General features: G+C 50.9%; 1 protein-coding gene across 1 annotated transcript in view; it reads left to right on the top strand.

Annotated features, from left to right (window-relative positions):
• The window catches only part of TACC2 (transforming acidic coiled-coil containing protein 2), a 181,165-nt gene that overhangs the window by 82,031 nt on the left and 80,291 nt on the right, over positions 1-18,843 (top strand). Inside the window, exon 7 of the mRNA XM_082644573.1 lies at positions 6,789-6,959. Within this exon, the coding sequence (XP_082500699.1) occupies positions 6,789-6,959 (171 nt within the window). The remainder of the gene's footprint in view (positions 1-6,788; positions 6,960-18,843) is intronic.

The raw sequence follows: 18,843 nt of genomic DNA on the forward strand, positions 1-18,843 counted from the left end.
GATCCAACAGATCCCTTCAGAGAAGGAAAGCCTTCTCTGAATAACCGAATTCCTTTGTACCATTTAAAAGGTACATGTTGAATGAAGGTACATGCTCATGAAACAGAGTTACGTAACCAGTACCTAGCAGGCTGAGTCAGTTGGGATGCACCTATATATTTGTTCAGAACCTTTGGGTTTCCAGTGTCCAGCTGGCTACTATTAGGTTGAAGCACGTGAATCGCCACATTGGCATTTGTCAAAATATTGACAGCTTTGTACGGTTCAAACTAGCACAGGATTTTGTTCTTGGCTTGGTTTTTCATGGTTCTGGAGCTGCTTTATGTAGTAAGTAGGTTTTGACTTTCTGAATAAATAGTTAAATCTTGGATATCTGAGATCAGTTTCCTTTTGTCCTCAGTATCCTCAGCTCTGCATTCTCTGTTACCAAGGACCGTCAAGGCACGCAAGGAATCTTGCACCTGGGAAGAGGATGCAAGGAACTGGGAAAGACAGTGGTGGGAATTAATGTGCCAGATGATCCAACCCAGATCAAAGCCTCTTGTAGTTTTGGGATGGTATTTATGACTTTTCCTTTAGTTAATATTTTCCTTCCTGATTAAGTTTTGCTTCTGCCAAGCTTAAAAGTAACTGCTGTCCTCTGAGCACAGACGCGCTCTGTGAAAAGGGTATGAATGTGCTGGGAAGGAACCGACAAGCCTGTTGAGGGTTAACTGTGCAGAGCCAGCCTACGGCCAGACATCTGAAGGTCGGTGGCGTTTATACTGTCATGTGGGCTGCTCTTCACAGGCTGGAATATCTCCCTCGCGACAGAGATCACTTGATGTGCCTGCCTTGAAGTTTCCAGCCAATTTGCAAGCCTCTCTGGGCACTTTCTGATTTTGGCTTTGTTGCTTCTCAGGGGCTGCGTCTCGGAGGAGGGTGATGCAGGATCTCCCATCTTGGAGACTCCTCTTATCAAACCCCAGGCCTCGGTTGGACTGATTGTCCTGTGCTCCTGTCGACCGAACGTAGCTCTCCAAACCAGCAATTTCAAAGCGCTTTTCTTTCTCTGGCTTGCATCTCACTTTCAGCCTGAGCGGAGTCTTTGGCCTTAGCTCTTGCCCTATTACGTGATCGTGTGCACTTGGGGATTCAGGAAGAAAAAAATCAAGGGGGCCTGTGAGGAAGGGCTATTGTGTTAATACCTTCCAGATGGTGATGTGAAATGGGAGATAAGATGCTCTCGCCCATCTGGCCCGACAGGACGTGATATGCTCGGCTTGTATCTTGGGGGCCGTTATCACACTCCCATGACAGCCAGGGTCACTCTGGTGTTTGTCCTTAGACAGGGGCTTAATTTGGCAACTCTCTCCATCTCTGAAATGAAACCTGCTATCAGTTCAGTGGGGGATCCGCCAAGAAGGACTCAAAAGCCCTGAACAGGGTGTCAAGAGACAACAGCTGGTGACGGCATCTCACTACAGCTGGGCTTGGAGGACTGTCGGGCTGAGTGCCAGCCCTGAAGCAACATGCTCTGTATTTCTCAGGTCTCGTGTGGGTGGCGACTGCATCCAGACGGTTAATGGGACCAGTTGTTGTTAGTGACGACCTTGGTGAGGTACTGAATCAGGGATGGCAAACTCTGACCCGTTAGTAGTGGTTCCTTAGGGATCTGTGTTGAGAAGGATTCAGAGGTCTTGTCCAGCTGGGCCTCGCAGGAAAGAATGCCTTGATCGACATGCCATTTCTGTCTGCTGAAAGTATGGTGAGTTTATTTGCCCTTTTTTTTTGGTCAACTCTTCCCTTAAAAAATAAAAGGCTTAAATTAAATCAACATTTCCTTCATCTTCCAAAAATACAAATACTTTACGTGAATTTGAATTCAGCTTCTTTGTTATTCCATAGGAGACATTGATTAACTCCTTACATGGGAAAAGGAATTAGTGGACTTTTACAACTGGAAGGGTCTTTGCAGCCCTATTCCTGGCCCATTTTATAGGGGAGGAGAATCAAGGGCAAGTGAATGTACGTGCCTTGCAGAAGCCAACTGAGGGGAATTCCTTGGTGGTCCAGTGCCGGGGGCACGGGTTCGATCTCTGGTTGGGAAACTAAGATCCCACATGCCACGTGGCATGGCCAAAAAGAAAAAAAAGAAGCCAACTGAGAATGCAGATGTGGACCCCGTCTCAGGGCTCTGCCCCGCTCTGTGCTGGGCTTGACAGCTGCGCACGGGTTCCCGCTGAGGGCTGGGAGTGGTACTGGGCATCGGAAAGGGCCCGACTCCCTGAGAATAACGTCTCTAAGACAAGTCACTGCTGCTCACGGGAGACTTGAGTGGACAGGAGCTGGCAAGGGAGGCCGACCTGGTTATCTGCTCCAGCAACAAGGCCCTCTGGCAGCTCAGGGGGCCTTGGAGGGGCCCTATGGAAGCTTCCCCTCGGGGTCTGGAACCAGGGCTGACTTCATGGGCGTGTGACCTGGGCGGTCGCCCAGGGCCCCGTGCTCAGAAGGGCCCCGTGCTCGGTTCAGCACGCTGCTGTCGTCACCCTCCTGAAATTCTTATACTTCAGGCACACGGGGCCTTGTGTTTTCACTTTGCTTTCATTTGCATTCTTGCCGCTTATGTTGCTGGTCCCACCTCAAGACGGTTGGACTCTGAGATTCCAAGAAGATAGGACAGTTGTCCACTCTCTGTGGCCTGCATGTTTGGGAGGCCAGGGGGCGGGAGGGAAGGAGCTGCCATGTGTTGCGCACTTGTTCTGGGCCAGGCCCCGTGCTGGGGTCTGGAGAGACCACAGTGGCTGATTCTCTAGTAGGAGAAGAGGACGTGTTAGCAGAAAACAACAGCATATGCAGAAGCCAGGCCCCGTCCAGCCTGGCAATGCAGGGTGGGCATCGTTACCCCTGCCGGGGATGGGGAGAGCTTCCTTGTTTGGATGACACTGCAGGATGATTATGGGGCGGGCTAGGAGGGGGCCTGAGATAGGTAGGCGGGGATTCAGGGGCAGGGTCTACTTGAGCAAAGACACAGAGGCAAGAAACTGCCAGGAGCCCTTGGAGACTGGCTTGGTGGGGTCAGGGCAACAGGAGGACAAACCCGGGAGGGGACACAGCTGGGCTGCGGGAGCCCCAGCTTGCGAGGCCCGGGAGTTTCACCTGTATTCCATCAGGTGTGAGGCGTGGAAAGTGGGGGAGGGCTTCAAGCAATGAAAGGACCTGATCAGGGCTGCCCTGGTGGCGCAGTGGTTGAGAGTCCGCCTGCCAATGCAGGGGACACGGGTTCGTGCCCCGGTCCGGGAAGATCCCACATGCCGCGGAGCGGCTGGGCCCGTGAGCCATGGCTGCTGAGCCTGCACGTCCGGAGCCTGTGCTCTGCAATGGGAGAGGCCACAACAGTGAGAGGCCCGTGTACCGCAAAAAAAAAAAAAAAAGAAAAAAAAAGAAAGGACCTGATCCGAGCTCGAGTTGGGACATTCTGGTGTCTGTGTGTGTGTGTGTTGGGGGATGGATGTGTAGGAGCCCTGCTCAGAGAAGCTGCAGGCCTGGACCAGCAGGACAAAGGGGACAGATTCTGGAAGGACAAGGGATGTGACTCAGCACGGAGGGGCGATGATGGGGCGAGAGAACAAGAGAGTCAAGGACAGTCTCAACTTCTGGTCCAGGGCCTGGACAGCTGGTGGGGCCACTAGCCAAGCTGGGGAGAAATTTGGGGGAGGAGGAGGGTTAGGAGGGGACAGCGGGAGTTCTGTGGGGCCGGGAGGCATCTGTAGGTGCCCGTGTGTCGGAGCTTCGGTCGTGAGTCACTGAAGCTTTCCCTGTTGGGGCCTGACCTCCCGACCTCTGGGGTTGGGGCAGGCTGCAGACCAGGAGGGAGGGGTGCCATCATTCTTAAAAGAGCTGTTGAGTCATTTGTTTGGTGCCTTTAGCTGATGGGAACAGGCCAGTGCCGGAAGGGTGTGGCCCTGGTGGTCTGGGTGCCAACCAAGTGAAGGGTGGAGGGGGCAGGCATCCGGTCTCCGGGCTGAAGAGCTGAGGGGACCACAGGGTGTTCTCAGGGGTGGGGGGATGCGGTCAGCCTCGAGGCATCCTCATCGCAGTGTGGCTGTCACTGTGCTTCCCCATGGGGTTGGCCTTGTTCTGAGGCCACAGCCTCTCCCCCCCTGCCAGGGTTTTCAAAGACAGAAACCTTTCCTTGCCCTTTGGTGGAGTTGTAAAGTACAGAACTACGAACTGTGTCACCTATTCTGTTTGCATTAAATTAAATAAAATCTTCAGGGGGTGTGCAGAGGAAGGGGCTCGGCCAGTGTAATTTCTTTCGAAAGCAAATTTTAGACTAAAGGCTTGAGTTTGTAAGTGGCCTGTTCACTGCTTATGGATAAGAATAAATGTAGCTTTCCAGAGTGTGAAAATGGCTTTCTTAAGGAGCTTAACAGCCCCCCCCCATAGTTTTCATTATTCGTTTGAGTCACCTCTTTATGAAGAAAGTTATTTCAGCCACTGTCCATGTTGTTACAAACAACAGTTTGAACAGCCAAGGCATCGTGCCATCTGTAAACCCACTTCGCACTTTTGCCGGTTCTGCCCACGAGCTCATTGTAATTTTTGTTCACGGGTGGATTGCCTTGCTCTGGGCTTAGCCAGGATCATTACTCTCTGCTCTGTTTTGCTCCTAGTTTTCCATGAGGCCCAGGGGAGAAGGTCACGTGGTTCCAGCTCCTTCTCTGCCCCCTGAACCCGGTTGGGTGGTAGCCATTCGGGACTCGCCCCGCCCCGCCCCCGGCTCTCCCTCTGCCTGTCCGAGTGCCCACTGTGGGCGGCCTGGCTGGATGTTGGGCTGCGGGGGTGAATCTGAGAGATGAAGCCCCTGTCCTCAGGGAGTTTGGTCTCCCTCGTGGTCTTCAAGTCCCAGGTGACGGGAGTCACCGAGGAGGAGCTGGGGGCTTCCGGGTGTGTGCTAGGGGGTCCGTTAGGAAATGGACATGGAGCTGGACCCCAGCTTCGACCTCTGGCTGGGTTTCAGGCTCTCGATGCTCAGAGCCTGGGTTCCCATCCTGGCTCCCCTGCCAACTCGCTCTGTGACCTCGCCTCTCCGAGCCTCGGCTTTGATCCCTGTAAAGTGAGGGTGATGACACCTGACTCAAAGGCTGTTGTGGCGCTCCCCGAGGTCACGTATGTGAAGCACTTAACACAGGCCCGGGCTCACAGGCTCAGGCATCTAGGACAGAGCCACCCCGGACACTGGCACCAGCAGGGGCGGAGCTACTGCTGTTTTCGTACCTGTGGAATAGTGAAGGCCAAGCCAGGACGCGGGCAGCGGAGGAATTGCTGGCCTGGGGACGAGGGGGGCTTCCGAGGCCAGGACACAGCAGGGGCAGCCAGTCTGTGGGAACCCGGGGAGGGGGGCCCGGCTGGTCAGAGCAGAGCAGGTGAGCGTGAGGCGCGGGGCAGAGGCCCGGCCCTGCAGGACCTGCCGAGAGCTGCGACGGTGATTTGGGGCTAGACTGCGAGTTCTTTCGCTGTACTGGGTGCGCGGTGCCCGTGGCAGCCGCCCTCCAAGCCGGGAAGCCAGCCTTGCAGGGGACGTGGAGGAGGTGGAGATTAGCAGGACGCCCTTGACACGGGAACCTGAACGTCCTGCCTTCCTGCAGTGCGGGAGCTGCCGGCAGGAGCTCACGCCCACAGGGAAGCAATGAGTCCCCAGCACGAGGCTGTGAAACTCATCACCCCAGCCTCGACCTCTGGCCGGGTTTCAGGCTCTCGGCACTGAGCCACACAGTGTGGACAGCAGTGCGGACAGCCGGAGAGGCTGGGAGGGCTAACCCGCCCTGGAAGTCTGTGGACGGCATCGCTAGTCTTGCTTTTGCCAAAGGGGAAGATCAGAACCTCTTTTGAGCACCAAGCCTGGTGCCTTTTGGCTCCAAGGGTGTGTCTGGAGGTGGCTGTCCTTCCTGCCTTCCCTCCTTTTTTTTTTTTTTTTTTTTTTTTGCGGTACGCGGACCCCTCACTGTTGTGGCCTCTCCCGTTGCGGAGCACAGGCTCCGGACGCGCAGGCCCAGCGGCCATGGCTCACGGGCCCAGCCGCTCCGCGGCATGCGGGATCCTCCTGGACCGGGGCACGAACCCGCGTCCCCTGAATCGACAGGTGGACTCCCAACCACGGCGCCACCAGGGAAGCCCCTGCTGTCTTCCCTCCTGCTGGGGGCCACCCTGCACTCCCAGCCTTTCCCTGGATGTCCAGCAGGGGGCACTCACCCATTAAACCAGGGACAGGGCTGTGCTCTGGGAATCCTTCCCCAGGGAAGAGGGATCCCCGGAAGTTCCTGGTGCAGGTTCCTTGGTTACACATCAGCCTCTTCACCTTGACTTTTCTCAGCCTCAGAGTTTTGGGCCAAATCCTGGGGAGTTTGCAAAATTGTATTTTAGTTTTCAACTCCCAGTGTTTCACTGCTTATTAAAAAGTGATGAGAAACGATCATATGAAAGTCCCTTCCCCCAAACAAAACTCAAACAAGACAACTCAGAGTGTTCTGACACCCGAGCTGCCTGCAGCCTGGGTTCTGCTGCAGCCTAAGGAGGGGGTGGAATTCACAGCCTGGCCTGGGGGCTGCTGCACTGGAAGGTGCACCCCGACTGTGTCTAAGCAGAGGCCTGGGGAACCCGGTGGGGAGCCTGGGGCAGCAGTGTGCTGGGTCTTTAAATACCCAACGCCATGTGTGTGAGTGGATTGGGAGGGGTGAGCGGGCCTGATGAATGTGCCATAAAGGAGCCGAGTTCCGCTGGGAATAATTCTCCCTTTGTGTCCCCAGCACCCACCCAGCTGCTGCCCGTGCGGATCTCACTCCCCCGGCCTCAGAACACACATCTTTGCCTTCCGCCCCAGCTGGTGATGGCCACGCATCTTTGCCTTCCACCCCAGCTGGTGATGGAGTCGAAGCTTCCATTCCCTCCTGCCAAGGTCTAGCCAAGGACTTAAGCAGGTATTGTACAAAGCTCTCCTTCCAAGCTGCTGCCCCCAGAGAGGAGGGCCCTGGTGGTCTCCATCCCTTAGGCCCTGGGGGAGCTGCATTTAGGACGGCGCCAAGGAGGCATTGACACTTTGGACCCGTGATGCCATGTGTGGTTGTTCGGGCTGTAGCTGATCTGAAGTTTATCCACGCTAGCAAGCTCTCCATGTAACAAAGGGGACGTCCTGTGTGAGTATTGGTGTATTAATTGGCGTTCTCCAGAGAAACAGAACCAGTGGGATATATATACACATATACAGGCATAACTTGTTTCATTGCGCTTTGCAGATGTTGAGTTTTTTACAAATTGAAGGCTTGTGGCACCGCTGAATTGAGCAAGTCTATTGGCTCCATTTTCCTGACATTTGTTCCTTTCGTGTCTCTGTGTCACATTTTGAGAATTCTCGCAATATTTCAGACTTTCTCATTAGTATATTTGTCATGGTTATCTGTGATCAGTGATCTTTGATGTTACTATTGCAAAAGGATTGACTCACTGAAGGCTCAGATGACGGTTAGCATTTTTTAGTAATAAAGTATTTTTTAATTAAGGTATGTACAATGGTTTCTTTAGACATAATACTATTGCACACAATATTCTACAGTATAGTGTAAAAGTAACTTTTATATGCATTGGGAAACCAAAAACTTCGTGTGACTCACTTTATTGTGATATTCGCTTTATTGTGGTAGTCTGGAACCATACTTGTATTACCTCGGAGGTCTGCCTGTTTAGAGAGAAATTTATTTTAAGGAATTGGCTCATGAAAATGTGGAGACTGGCAAATCCAAAAACTGCAAGGCAGGCCAACAGGCTGGAGACCTGGGGACGAATTGATGTTGTAGCTGGAGTCCAAAGGCCGTCTGCTGGCAGAACTCCCTCTTCCTTGGGGGACCTCAGTCTTTGTCTCTTAAAGCCTTCAACTGATTGGGTGAGGCTCACCCACATTATGGGGGTAATCTGCTTTACTTAAAGTCTACTGATTTAAATGTTACTCTCATCTAAAAAAATACCTTCACAGTAACATCTACACTGACCAGATATCTGAGTACAATGGCCAAGACAACACTTAAAATTAATCATCACAGCAAGTATTCAGACCTCCTGTTTCTATGCAAACAGCTGGTTCTGATTAGAAACTATTCTGCTTAGCTATTAAGTCCTCTAAAGAGCATTTTCGGATAGTCTTTTCTTGTGGAGGGCTAAACACACCTGGGTGTGTTGAGAAGGGGAAGCCCGTGGCCTCAGAGAGTCCTGCTACTGGGGAGGCACAGAGGTGCCCAAAGCTAAGCTGAAGGAGAGAGTGAGAGTACAAGGGGTGGCCAATGCACTGATGATCACCTGCCAAGCCAGTGTCCAGATGTAACAGAGGAATCAGGGGAGAGGAGGCTTGTTGTGTGCAGATGTGGTTCTAGAACACGCAGTGATGAGGAGGTGGGGTTGGAGCTGGACCTGAATCTCTCTTATCTGGATGATATTCTGTGGAGCAGACGCTCTTCCTTGCCCATTATCTCCTGAGGTCTACCTGCCTCTCTGTTGGTCCCTTGTCCCCGAGGGCTTCCCAGGGGAGGCAACTTCTAAGCTGAGAGCTGAAGTCTAAGTGGACTTAACTACACAGGGGCAGGGGAGGGAACAGCATCTGCAGAAACCTTGAGGAAAGAGAAGGGAGCAAAACTAAAGAGGGATCTCATTGAGGCTGGGGCCTGCAGAGAAGGGAAGGGGGTAGCACAGTGGTCAGGGGCCGGTGGTTGGCACACTGTGACTCATGTTAAGGACTGGGGGCTTTATTTTTTTTTTCTCGGTAGAATTTCTTTCGATTAATAGATTTCTTTTAAGAATAGTTTTAGACTTACCAAAAAAATCGAGACAGTACTATCAAGAGTTCCCATTTACCCAAGCACACAGTTGCCCTATTATTAACATCTCAACAATAGCGTGGTTCACTTGATGCAATTCATGAACCAATATTGACACATTATTATGAACTAAAGTCCATAGTTTATTCCGATTTCCTTACTTTTTCCCTAATGTCCTTTTTCTGTCCCAGGACCCCATCCAAGATACGACATGGCATTTAGTCTTTATGTCTTCTTAGGCGCCTCTTGGCTGTGACTGTTTCTCAGACTCTCTTGTTCTTGATGACCTTGACAGTTTTGAGGAGGACTGTCAGGTACTTTGTCGAATGTCCCTTAGCTGGGATTCGTCTGATGTTTTTCTCATGATTAGAGTAGAGTTATGGGTTTGGGGAGGATGAGCACAGAGGTAAAGTGCCACTTTCATCACATCATATCAAGGGTACTTTATCAACGTGTTTTATGACCGTTCACATTGACCTTGATCGCTTGGCTGGGGTCGTGTTTGTCAGATTTCTCCACTGTCAAGTTTCTCTTTTTTCCCCCTTTTCCATACTGTCCTCTTTGGAAGGAAGTCACTATGGGCACATCTCAGGACTGGGGAGTTGTGCCCCCTCTTTTAGGGGGAGTATCTACATAAATTTTTTGGAATTCTTTTGCATGGGAGATTTGTCTCTTCTCCTCCATTTATTAACTTATTCAATCATTTATTTATATCAATATGGACTCGTGGGTATCTATTGTATACTTTGAGTTATAATACAATACTACTTTATTTGGTTGCTCTGATTGTTCCAGCTTTTTGGCCATTGGGCCATTGGCTCCTAGGGCTTTATTTTAAGAAGGTCCAGAAGCCCTGAGGCAGGCAGAGATCTGAGCAGATTTGCATTTTTAAAAGATCTCTCCAGCTGCTTGGCAGGGCAGGAGTGGTTTCAGGACTGATCAGGGCCCCCAGACCCTGAGGCTCCCTGTCCTGGCCCAGCAGACTGGACAGGACCAGGGACAGCTGTGGTCCCATTGCCCTAAGTACACCCTCAGCTGTGACTTCAGGGTGTTGCCAACTCCAGTGTCTCTCCGTGGCTGCTTTTTTCAACGGGGCTGTGGCCTGGATCCAGGGATCGAAATAAATCCTGTCTTTTTCCCTTTGGCGGGTCCTTGGAAGTTTTCGAAGCAAGTTTCAAAAATGTACAAGTGAAAAATTTAATTTCACTGAAATGGAAGTTGTTATGCACCAGGTCTGGACCAGAGTCTGAGGTTCCTGTTGGTCTCGTGATTTGGAGATACGTCCTCCATCAGTGCCCATCTCCAGCCAGACCTCTCTTGTTGGAACTGTTATGCCCTCTGTTTTCACGATGCCCAGGTAACGGCAGTGCCCCTGACATCTGTGACTTTGTCTTCCCCTCTTTGGGCTTGGAGGGGAGAGCAGTGGGGCAGTGAGACCCGGTGTCTTAGCAAAGAAAGCCCAGGGCACATCTTATTACAGAATCGACAGATGTTCTGTTCTTGCAAGCATGCTGGGTGACTTCCTGTAGCCTCCCCCTGCTTCTGATGGCTGCTGTGGAAATGATGACATAATCCCACATTTCCAGTGCAAATGGCTTTTCTCCCGGAGTTTTCCCACCCTCATCCCTCCCCCATGTCCACTGGTAATCATTAGGCCACAAGCCTTGGGGAGAACAGATGTGACTTTGAGAGAGTCCATGGGGAGGAGAGGGGGCTTCATTTCTCTGCTTCCCAACCCTGCCCGAAGCAGAGGGGTTGTCCTGGGAGGGACAGTGTCTACCAGGGTGGCAGGGCTCCGACAGGCCTTTCTTGTTCCTTCAGCACTGCCCACAGCCTTTGTGCTCAGCAGACACCCTGACCTACTAAAGCTGTTTGGAGAGCATTATGTGGCGATTAATTGAGCTTTAGGAGGCTGAAGCCAGGCAGGGAATCTGAAGATAAAGAATTTCCAGGAATGCAAGTCGAAAGCCCTCACTCTTGCCAAGGCAGCCACAGCTGACCAGAGGTTTTTGGACCTCGGGGGGCTTACGGCAAAGAGCCCGCTGTGTTGGCACATGGGGCAGGCAGACGTGAACCTCAGCAAACATCAGAGCTGACCTCCTACTCTGCCTGCTGGGGATGGCGGTCCCTAAGGAATCGGTAACTTGGAAACCTGGCCAACGGCTGCCTGGACGACCCAGAAGGAATGAGACGGGGGAAGCAGCTGAACTTCTTGCAAGGAGGAGCTGGTTCTGTGTTGGTGCAGGAAGGCCGGGGGACAACACCCCTGAGACACACCACCCTGAATGCAGCCTGGGGTCTGGGGAGAGGCAGGTGGCCTGGGCTCACCACGGATTCTGGTGGGATGTTCTGCCCACCGTGGGCAGCCCTCAAATGCTCCCGTCTCTCTGTCAGCACCTCTCCCAGACTTGAGAGCTTTTCCTGGCAGGAGAGGGAGTGAGGAGACCTTCTCCCTGGCCTCTAGGGTGGTACGCTTCTCCTGCCAGCTCAGGGGAGTGAACGCCTCGAGAAATACCACACATCCTCGCACACAGCTCAGGGGAGTGAACCCCTTGAGAAATACCGCACATCCTTGCGCACAGAGCCAGGCCGTTTGCCCACTCACAGCTCAGTGGTTCATTTTGTAGGTGAGGTCAGGACCATCCTTGGGGTTGCTGATGCTGAGACTCTCTGGTGATGAGATGCTGCACTGAGCAGACTGAGGTCTGATCTGGCCTCGTTCATTCGTTTACGAGAACCACGTTTCATTTCGCTCACTCTCCTGCCTGTCACACCCACTTCTTGCAGGGCAGCCCTGGGCGCGGATATGTTGCTGAGCATCACGGTCCTGGCAGGACAGGCAGAGGCCGTGTGACCTGGGCCTCCGGCTCTCGGTCAGTCTCATGAACAGGCACCAGTGTCTGGGGGCTGCTGAGCTTCCCAGTGTTTGCAGGCAGGCGTGTCTGGAAGCTCCACCTGGCTGGCTTCAGCCCCAGGAGCACAGCGAGGAAGCCCGTCACTCTGTTCTCCAAACACAGTTCAGTAAATGGTGGCTTCCTCAGTCTGGGCGGAGCCAGTACAGAGCAGGGGGGACCCATGATCGCAGCCCTCAAATTCTTTTTTTTTTTAATTTGTTTATTATTTTATATTTTTATTTTTGGCTGTGTTGGGTCTTCGTTGCTGCGCGCGAGCTTTCTCTATTTGCGGTGGGCGGGGGGCTACTTTTTGTTGCGGTGCGTGAGCTTCTCATTATGGTGGCTTCTGCTGTTGCAGGGCATGGGCTCCAGGTGCGCGGGCTTCAGTAGTTGTGGCTCGCGAGCTCCAGAGCACGGGCTCAGAGGCTCAGTAGTTGTGGCGCATGGGCTCCGCAACATGTGGGATCTTCCCAGACCAGGGCTCGAACCCATGTCTCCTGCACTGGCAGGCGGATTCTTAACCACTGTGCCACCAGGGAAGTCCCAGCCCTCAAATTCTTTTTCCCATTTCTGGCGGGAGACAGAAGGAGAGTGGGCTGCCAGGCAGGGCTCCCCTGGCCCTGCTTATTGGGGTGCAGTTGGGAGACTCCTCCAAAGCTGGAAGGGATTCTGACCTGATTTGGGGTCCAGTGAGGAGCAGGGTGTGCATGGAACTTTGAGGGGCCAGTGAAGGCCTGGATGGAAGTGCCCAGCCCAGCTCTGGGGGCGTCAGAGGTGTCAGGGCAGCGTGAGGCCCAGAAGCCCGCCTTCCATTCCCAGTGGTGCCCTGGACCCCATGTTAGGTTGGCTGCCACTTCATAATTTTAGATTTTTGCATTTCAGGAGGGTCTCTGTGTCCCCGGCATTGGGCATTTCGTGGGGCATATGGGAGGCATGGCCTCAGCCCTCCAGGAACCGACCTGGCCCAAACCTCTGCTTTGTAAGGAGAAACTGGATGCTGGGGGTACTGGGGGGCAGCTACCCTAGTTTGAAGGGGTCAGAAGACCCCTCTGGAGGGCGATGTGGACCTCCCAGAAACCAGGGAGCCACACCTTGCTGTCCCCAATGCTAGGGGACCAGAGGCATGTTCCCAGGCTGGACAATTACTGCCCCAGGGAAATGTTGACATAAAGTAGGACCCCTTCATCTTTTTGTGCATTAATGGCTTAAAGAGATGCAAAAAAATGTGAATATACCATACACTTATTCTGCACGGAACTTTTATAAGTCACCAGCCTCTGAAAGCTGTCACGAGACCTGGTAATGTCTCTCGCACATTTTCTTAGGGTCAGCGGGATGCGGCAGGAATTGGGTCATTCTGCTGTCATGGCAAGATTGTCTTCCCATGGACAGATCAATTCCTAAAAAATCTGGGTATTTGGGAAAAATAATCCCTTTTCCTCAGGCACTAAGTTATAAGGTAATTGCATCCAGTGACGGTTAGGCAGGGTGCCTAGGGGGTTACATAGATAGGGCCTATGGGATGGTTATGAAAAGAAGGAAGTATATTTAGGGTTTGGTAGCACACGTGTGCACACACACATGCCCACACACACACACACACACACACACACACACACTCACACTCATTCATTCCCTGCCCTCAGATGTTATGCTAATTATCTATCAGTAGATGCGCATGGTTGCTATTTCTGGCCCAGCTGTTCTGGATTTCTATTCTATCACAGAGCCTTGAGTCAGCAGTTCTGGGACTCAGCGCCTGGTTTTCACCGCTCCACTCATAAGTGGGACAGCCCCGTGTCAGGCTCTGTGTCACTGCTAGTCAGGCATGGGAAGACATTTACTCCAGACCAGCTGACAACCGGCCACCTTCCTGAACTGGCCTCTGCTCTGGGGCAGCGGATGTCACAAGGACCCAACGAAGGAAGGGCCACGAGTTTTAGAGCTTCTGCATGTACTCTTTTGCATTTTCATCTTGGAAGCATTTCCACACTGAACGGCCACTTTGGGGCCACTACGGAGAGCCCTCTCTCAGTCCAGATGGGTGGAACCTGCAGTTCTCAACCTGTTTCTCCAGTCTGGCTTCAGAAACCAGCTTTACTGTCCATTTTGACAGCTGGGAGATTCCATCTCTGTTTACACTTGAATGTTCTCTTTAAAAGGCCTCTTATTCCTGGTACAAAGTAACCTCTAAAACCAGTAGGCTAAAGCTCTAGAGGAGCTCAATAGATTAACACAACAGTCAAATCAAATACAGTATTTTAGCTCTTTTAACAAAGACTGAAATGTTTTTATAGTGCTTTTGCAATTTTCTGTTCTTCTTGGAAACAGTTCTCCGAGAGGAAAGATGGATTTCACTGGTTATGTTTTTGACCCCAGTCAATCGGTTCTGTCTTCCCAGGTTTGAATGAAACTTGACTATTTCTTAGTAGAAACTTGAACTCTGGAGGTCGGTGTTTTATTTGGCCAAATGTCTCCCTGTTTGGTTTTGCCTATGATCTTAAACCTTGTTGATAAAAGTAGTTACAGTAAGGGGTGCAGATTATCTAAAGAAAATTGTTCCTTGAGAAAGGCCACTTAAAATGAATCCACTTGTTGAATCAAACTTTTACGGTAATAGTGGGAAAAATGTTTAATTGGGACTTGATCTTGAAAAAAGAAATGAAAAAATTATGAGAATGATTAATATTTAACAAAATGTAGACTTTAATGATAACCATATGTTCATGCTTAGCATGAACAAAGAATTTTGGCTATGTTTTTCTGGCAGATTTTCAGACTTGCATATTCTTCACTTCACACTTGACTCCTGCAGCTCAAGTACACAGTCACTTTAACATAAACGCTTCAACAGTTTCCTGAAGGGCTCTCTCGCTTCTTTGATGTCCTCTCTTCGAAGCTACCTTCTTCCTCATCTTTGTGAGTTTCTCCTCTTCAGTTGTTCACAGATCACCATTTCTTCAACAGCTTTGGGTGGCTTTTGAGCAATTCCTCAGGATCAGATTCACTCACTTCATGGTGTCCTGCAGCTTCTGCTAGGTTTGCAGTTTCCTTTGCAGTTGGTGGTGGTGTATATTTCCCCACAATCAACGAGAGACAACTGGCAAGAACTTGTGAAGCCAGGAGGAGTATTTGAGGGACAACTGAGTCCAGAAGTGGTTGCTTGGTTGATGAACATCTTCCAAGGCTGACCTTTGCTTCCCCTTATTGTTACCTTGTTACTGTGGGAGCATGGATGGGAGGGGACCCTCTCTGCAGGATGGGGCAACTAGAAATAGATCCCCCAGGAACTTCTGATTTTATTGATTGCTAGAGGAGCTAAGTAGGGGCTGATACACTTGCTGAAGTTGCCATATGAAATTGAATGTTGTCTTGGTGGAAGGATTTTGTTGAAGGCATTATCCACCATATACCCTGTTTCCTGATGGAGAACCCATAGGAAAGAACATGTTGAGAATGTCAGTCATGCAAAAAGCTGCTTATCCATGGAATGGCCTTTTTAAAAAAAAATCTGCTGGGTTTTATGAATTGTGTAACTGAAAATGATTGTTTCCCTTTTCGCTTTGGCTGCTGGGAAACGTAGAGCCAAACCTGCAGCTTACTCCAACCAGGGCTTAGGTAAGTACTTTCGGGATAACCTCAGTCCCTCAGGCTTTTAGCCATCTTTTCTTTCAAAATTCTTTTGCTGTCTTGAATTGCAAGCTTGAGTCCTTTTTGAGATTAGGTAGGATATATTTTCTAAAATGTTATCTCAAGAGTGTCTTCTACCATTTCCATCTCAAAAGAGCTGAATTTGTTTGGTAAAGAAAGAAGGATTTTAAGGATCTTATTTAGTCTTCTGGGATGTGGTGTTCGTGTTACTGATTTCCTTTGCACATGTGATGAGACTTCTCAACTCAATGCTATCCTCACTCTTGCATAGCCCTGGGTTTTAGGGTTAGCCTGCTTTCCTTCCTTCTTGTAGGAATCAAAGATTAAAAATGTATCCTGAATCCTTAATTTTAAAATAAAAGTGAGTCTTATTGCTCTCTCTTTTTTAAAATATTTATTTTATTTATTTATGTTTTGGCTGTGTTGGGTCTCAGTTGTGGTGCACGGGCTTCTCTCTAGTTATGGTGCGCGGGCTCCAGAGCACATGGGCTCTGTAGTTGTGGCGTGCGGGCTCAGTAGTTGCGGCACTCGGGCTTATTTGCCCTGGAGCATGTGGGATCTTAGTTACTGGACCAGGGATTGAACTGACATCCCCTGCATTGCAAGATGGATTCTTAACCACTGGACCACCAGGGAAGTCCCCCTTAGCTCGCTTTACTGGTTTCTTTTCTAGTACATTTTGGGTTGCCTTCCTGGGTCTAACAGTAAAATCCTCAACCTTCACCTTCTATCCTAAAAGAATTGAAAGGAATTTTTTTCCCCATGAAGAGTAGCCTTTGGGGTGGTCCTTGCTTGCAAGGAACTTTGAAAGATCTCAGGTGTACCTATGGTGAAGGCGGTGAGAAAGGCATAGAAGATCAGCCCTTTTCAAAGAGAGAGCAAGAGAACCTTGGAAAAGATGAGGTTTTACCTGAGCCTGCTCTTCAGCCCAAGTAAACCACTCAGACTCCGCAGGGTGAGCATGTGAGATATAATGTTGGAGTATAGAGGATGATCAGAATCCCTGTGGCCCTGGAAATGAAGGAACCCCACAATCTTCTCCCTTTTCTCTATTTACCATAAGCCTGAAGACTTTTGCCAGGACCTGTTCCCACATCCTCTGAGGTTTCACACCGTGTATGTTTACGAAGCTCTGGCTGAGCGTGGGGCACACGGCAGGCCGGAGAGCGTGGACACCAAACACAGACACACGGATAAAGCGAGACTCTGATGAGGCGAGAAAGCACCAAGGCTTAAATCTGCCCGTGGTAGAGAATGGGGAGAAAGAAGTCTGTGGGCTGGAGGAGACTCACCCCTCCTAAAAGCTGGCCGGGAGATGGGCCCTGATGCACAGGAGGAATTGGGGGAGCTGGAGAGGCTGGGGAGAAGCACCCCCTGGGCTTGAGGTCACAGCGGGGACCCTGGCCCTGCTCGAATGCAGGATGGAGCCAGTGTCAGGATCAGGGCCAGAATATAGAATTGGGACTTTTTCCCGAAGGCAGTGGACAACTTATGGAGCAAGGCTGCGGGACGTAAAAGCTGTGTCTCCAAAAGCCCAGGAAAATGGACACCTACTCTGTAAAACCTGGGTGGGGAAAGTATCGGCAACACACCGTTCGTGACCTGCAGCCTGGTCCTGTACGCTGGTTGGCTTTGCTGGTCTCAGGCTCCTATTGACATATGGCTGCTGAACGTGGGCCTGAACTCGGGCCTGAAATCAAACGGCTCCCAGCTCTTAGAATCTTAGGAAAGGCAGTGAGCGACAGGCTGGCTGGAGCTGTGGGTTGTGGGGCTGGACCTTCCGGGCTTGAGATGAAGGAACATGTTGCAAGCGGGTGGTGATGGCACCTCAGAGCCAGGACCCTGCCTAAAGGTTGGCGGTCCACATGCTTTTGTGCAGTCTCCCTCTGGTCCCCACTGTGACGGTGAAGGCCAGAGACTTGAAGAAATAGGATCTTGCCCAGGCCCATTCTCCATCTGTATTTACATTATTAGTGCTCGCCAGATGGATTTTTCTGTGATCTGACGCGGTTTCCTTTAGCCAGTGTGCTTGGGCTAATTAGCAGCGCAGGGGTCCGCTGGTCTTGTTTGGAGAGTGTTGTTGCTATGGCAACTGGAGACTTCCCCCGAGGCTGGAGGCAAAGATGAAGCCGCTCAAGTGTGTTTTTCTTGGGGTGTCAGAGGTGCTTCAAATTACTCGCCCTTTCTGACTGTGGCTCGGTCCCTTGGACCCTAGTGGGATTTAAGAGTCTGTACCATATATCTTATCTCTCAATTACAGGGATATTTAGCAGGTTTGCTGATCTTTCTGGTATGTGTCAGTAAGTAACTTGAGAATAGACTCCTCTTATTTGACATTTATAGGCCAGGCACATGCTAAATGCACTCATATATGTGGAATTGCTAATTGATCTAGAAATGATGGGTGCATTCCTTGATTTACCCAGGTTTCTAGGAGGTCTTGGGGACATCAGCAGGAGGGTTGGCAGTGGAGCCCATCTAAGTGGGCTTAGCTGACCTTTAGCGTTCTAGAATATGCATGCTGTGCTCCAGAGGCCGGGAGAAGGGGAGTTCAGGTCTCATTAGGGCCGTGGTTAGAAACATTGGGCATCACTGCTTTGGTGGAGAGAGGAAGCGCTCTGCTGTAGCAGCCTCTGCATCTCACAGGGTGGCCAGGTGCGGGCAGATAGAGTCTGGAGTGTGGGGTGGGTGTGAAGAGGCGGTAAGGGAGGGAGGAACAGCCGGGCCGTTTGACGGCAGCCGTTTGACTTCCGGGAAGGAGGGCTGGGACTAAGCAGAGGGGAGTGATGGGACTGTTGGGACTGATGGAGCCTCAGCTTCAGCCAAAGGTCTGGCCCAAGTGGGTGCTCAGTGCAGGTTTGACGATACTAGGGAATGTGTGATTGCAATGCTAATCGCTTGCATTGTAATAATTTTGGATGGAATCTGTGCTTTCTTATTGTATAAACCCATGCTTTTACCTTCTGGGCCTGATTTGGGGTGGAGTGGCTGAGGAAGGAAGGGAGGAGTGGGAGGGAGTAAGCAGGCAGGAGTGGGGCATAGCGGGTGGTATTTGTGTCATCAGCAGTTCCCGTGGACAACCAGAGCCCAGGGTCTACGGAGCATTTAAGCTGGCTTAAATGGCCCTGGCCTGCTGTTTTTTCAAATTTCCTTGGTCTAACTTGGATAGTGTTTTTGTTTTGTTTTGTTTTGTTTTTTAATCTTTTCCCTTTTTGTTAGTTGTTCTTAGTCCTAGAAGTGTATCTTAAACAGTCCGTCTTGGTTGGTCAGCTTGGGCTGCTATAATAAAAATAACGTGGGCCAGGTGGCTTACACAAAAACATTGATTTCTCACAGTTCTGGAGGCTGGAAGTCCGAGATGAGGGTGCAAGCATGGCCGGGTTCTTAGGGAGAGCAGCCCTTTTCCTCTCTAATCACTCTCCCTCCGCATTTTTTTAAAGTGTTCCTTTTTTTCT

Source organism: Mesoplodon mirus, assembly GCF_964341445.2.
Source record: "Mesoplodon mirus genome assembly, chromosome: 2".
Lineage (NCBI taxonomy): Eukaryota > Metazoa > Chordata > Mammalia > Artiodactyla > Ziphiidae > Mesoplodon > Mesoplodon mirus.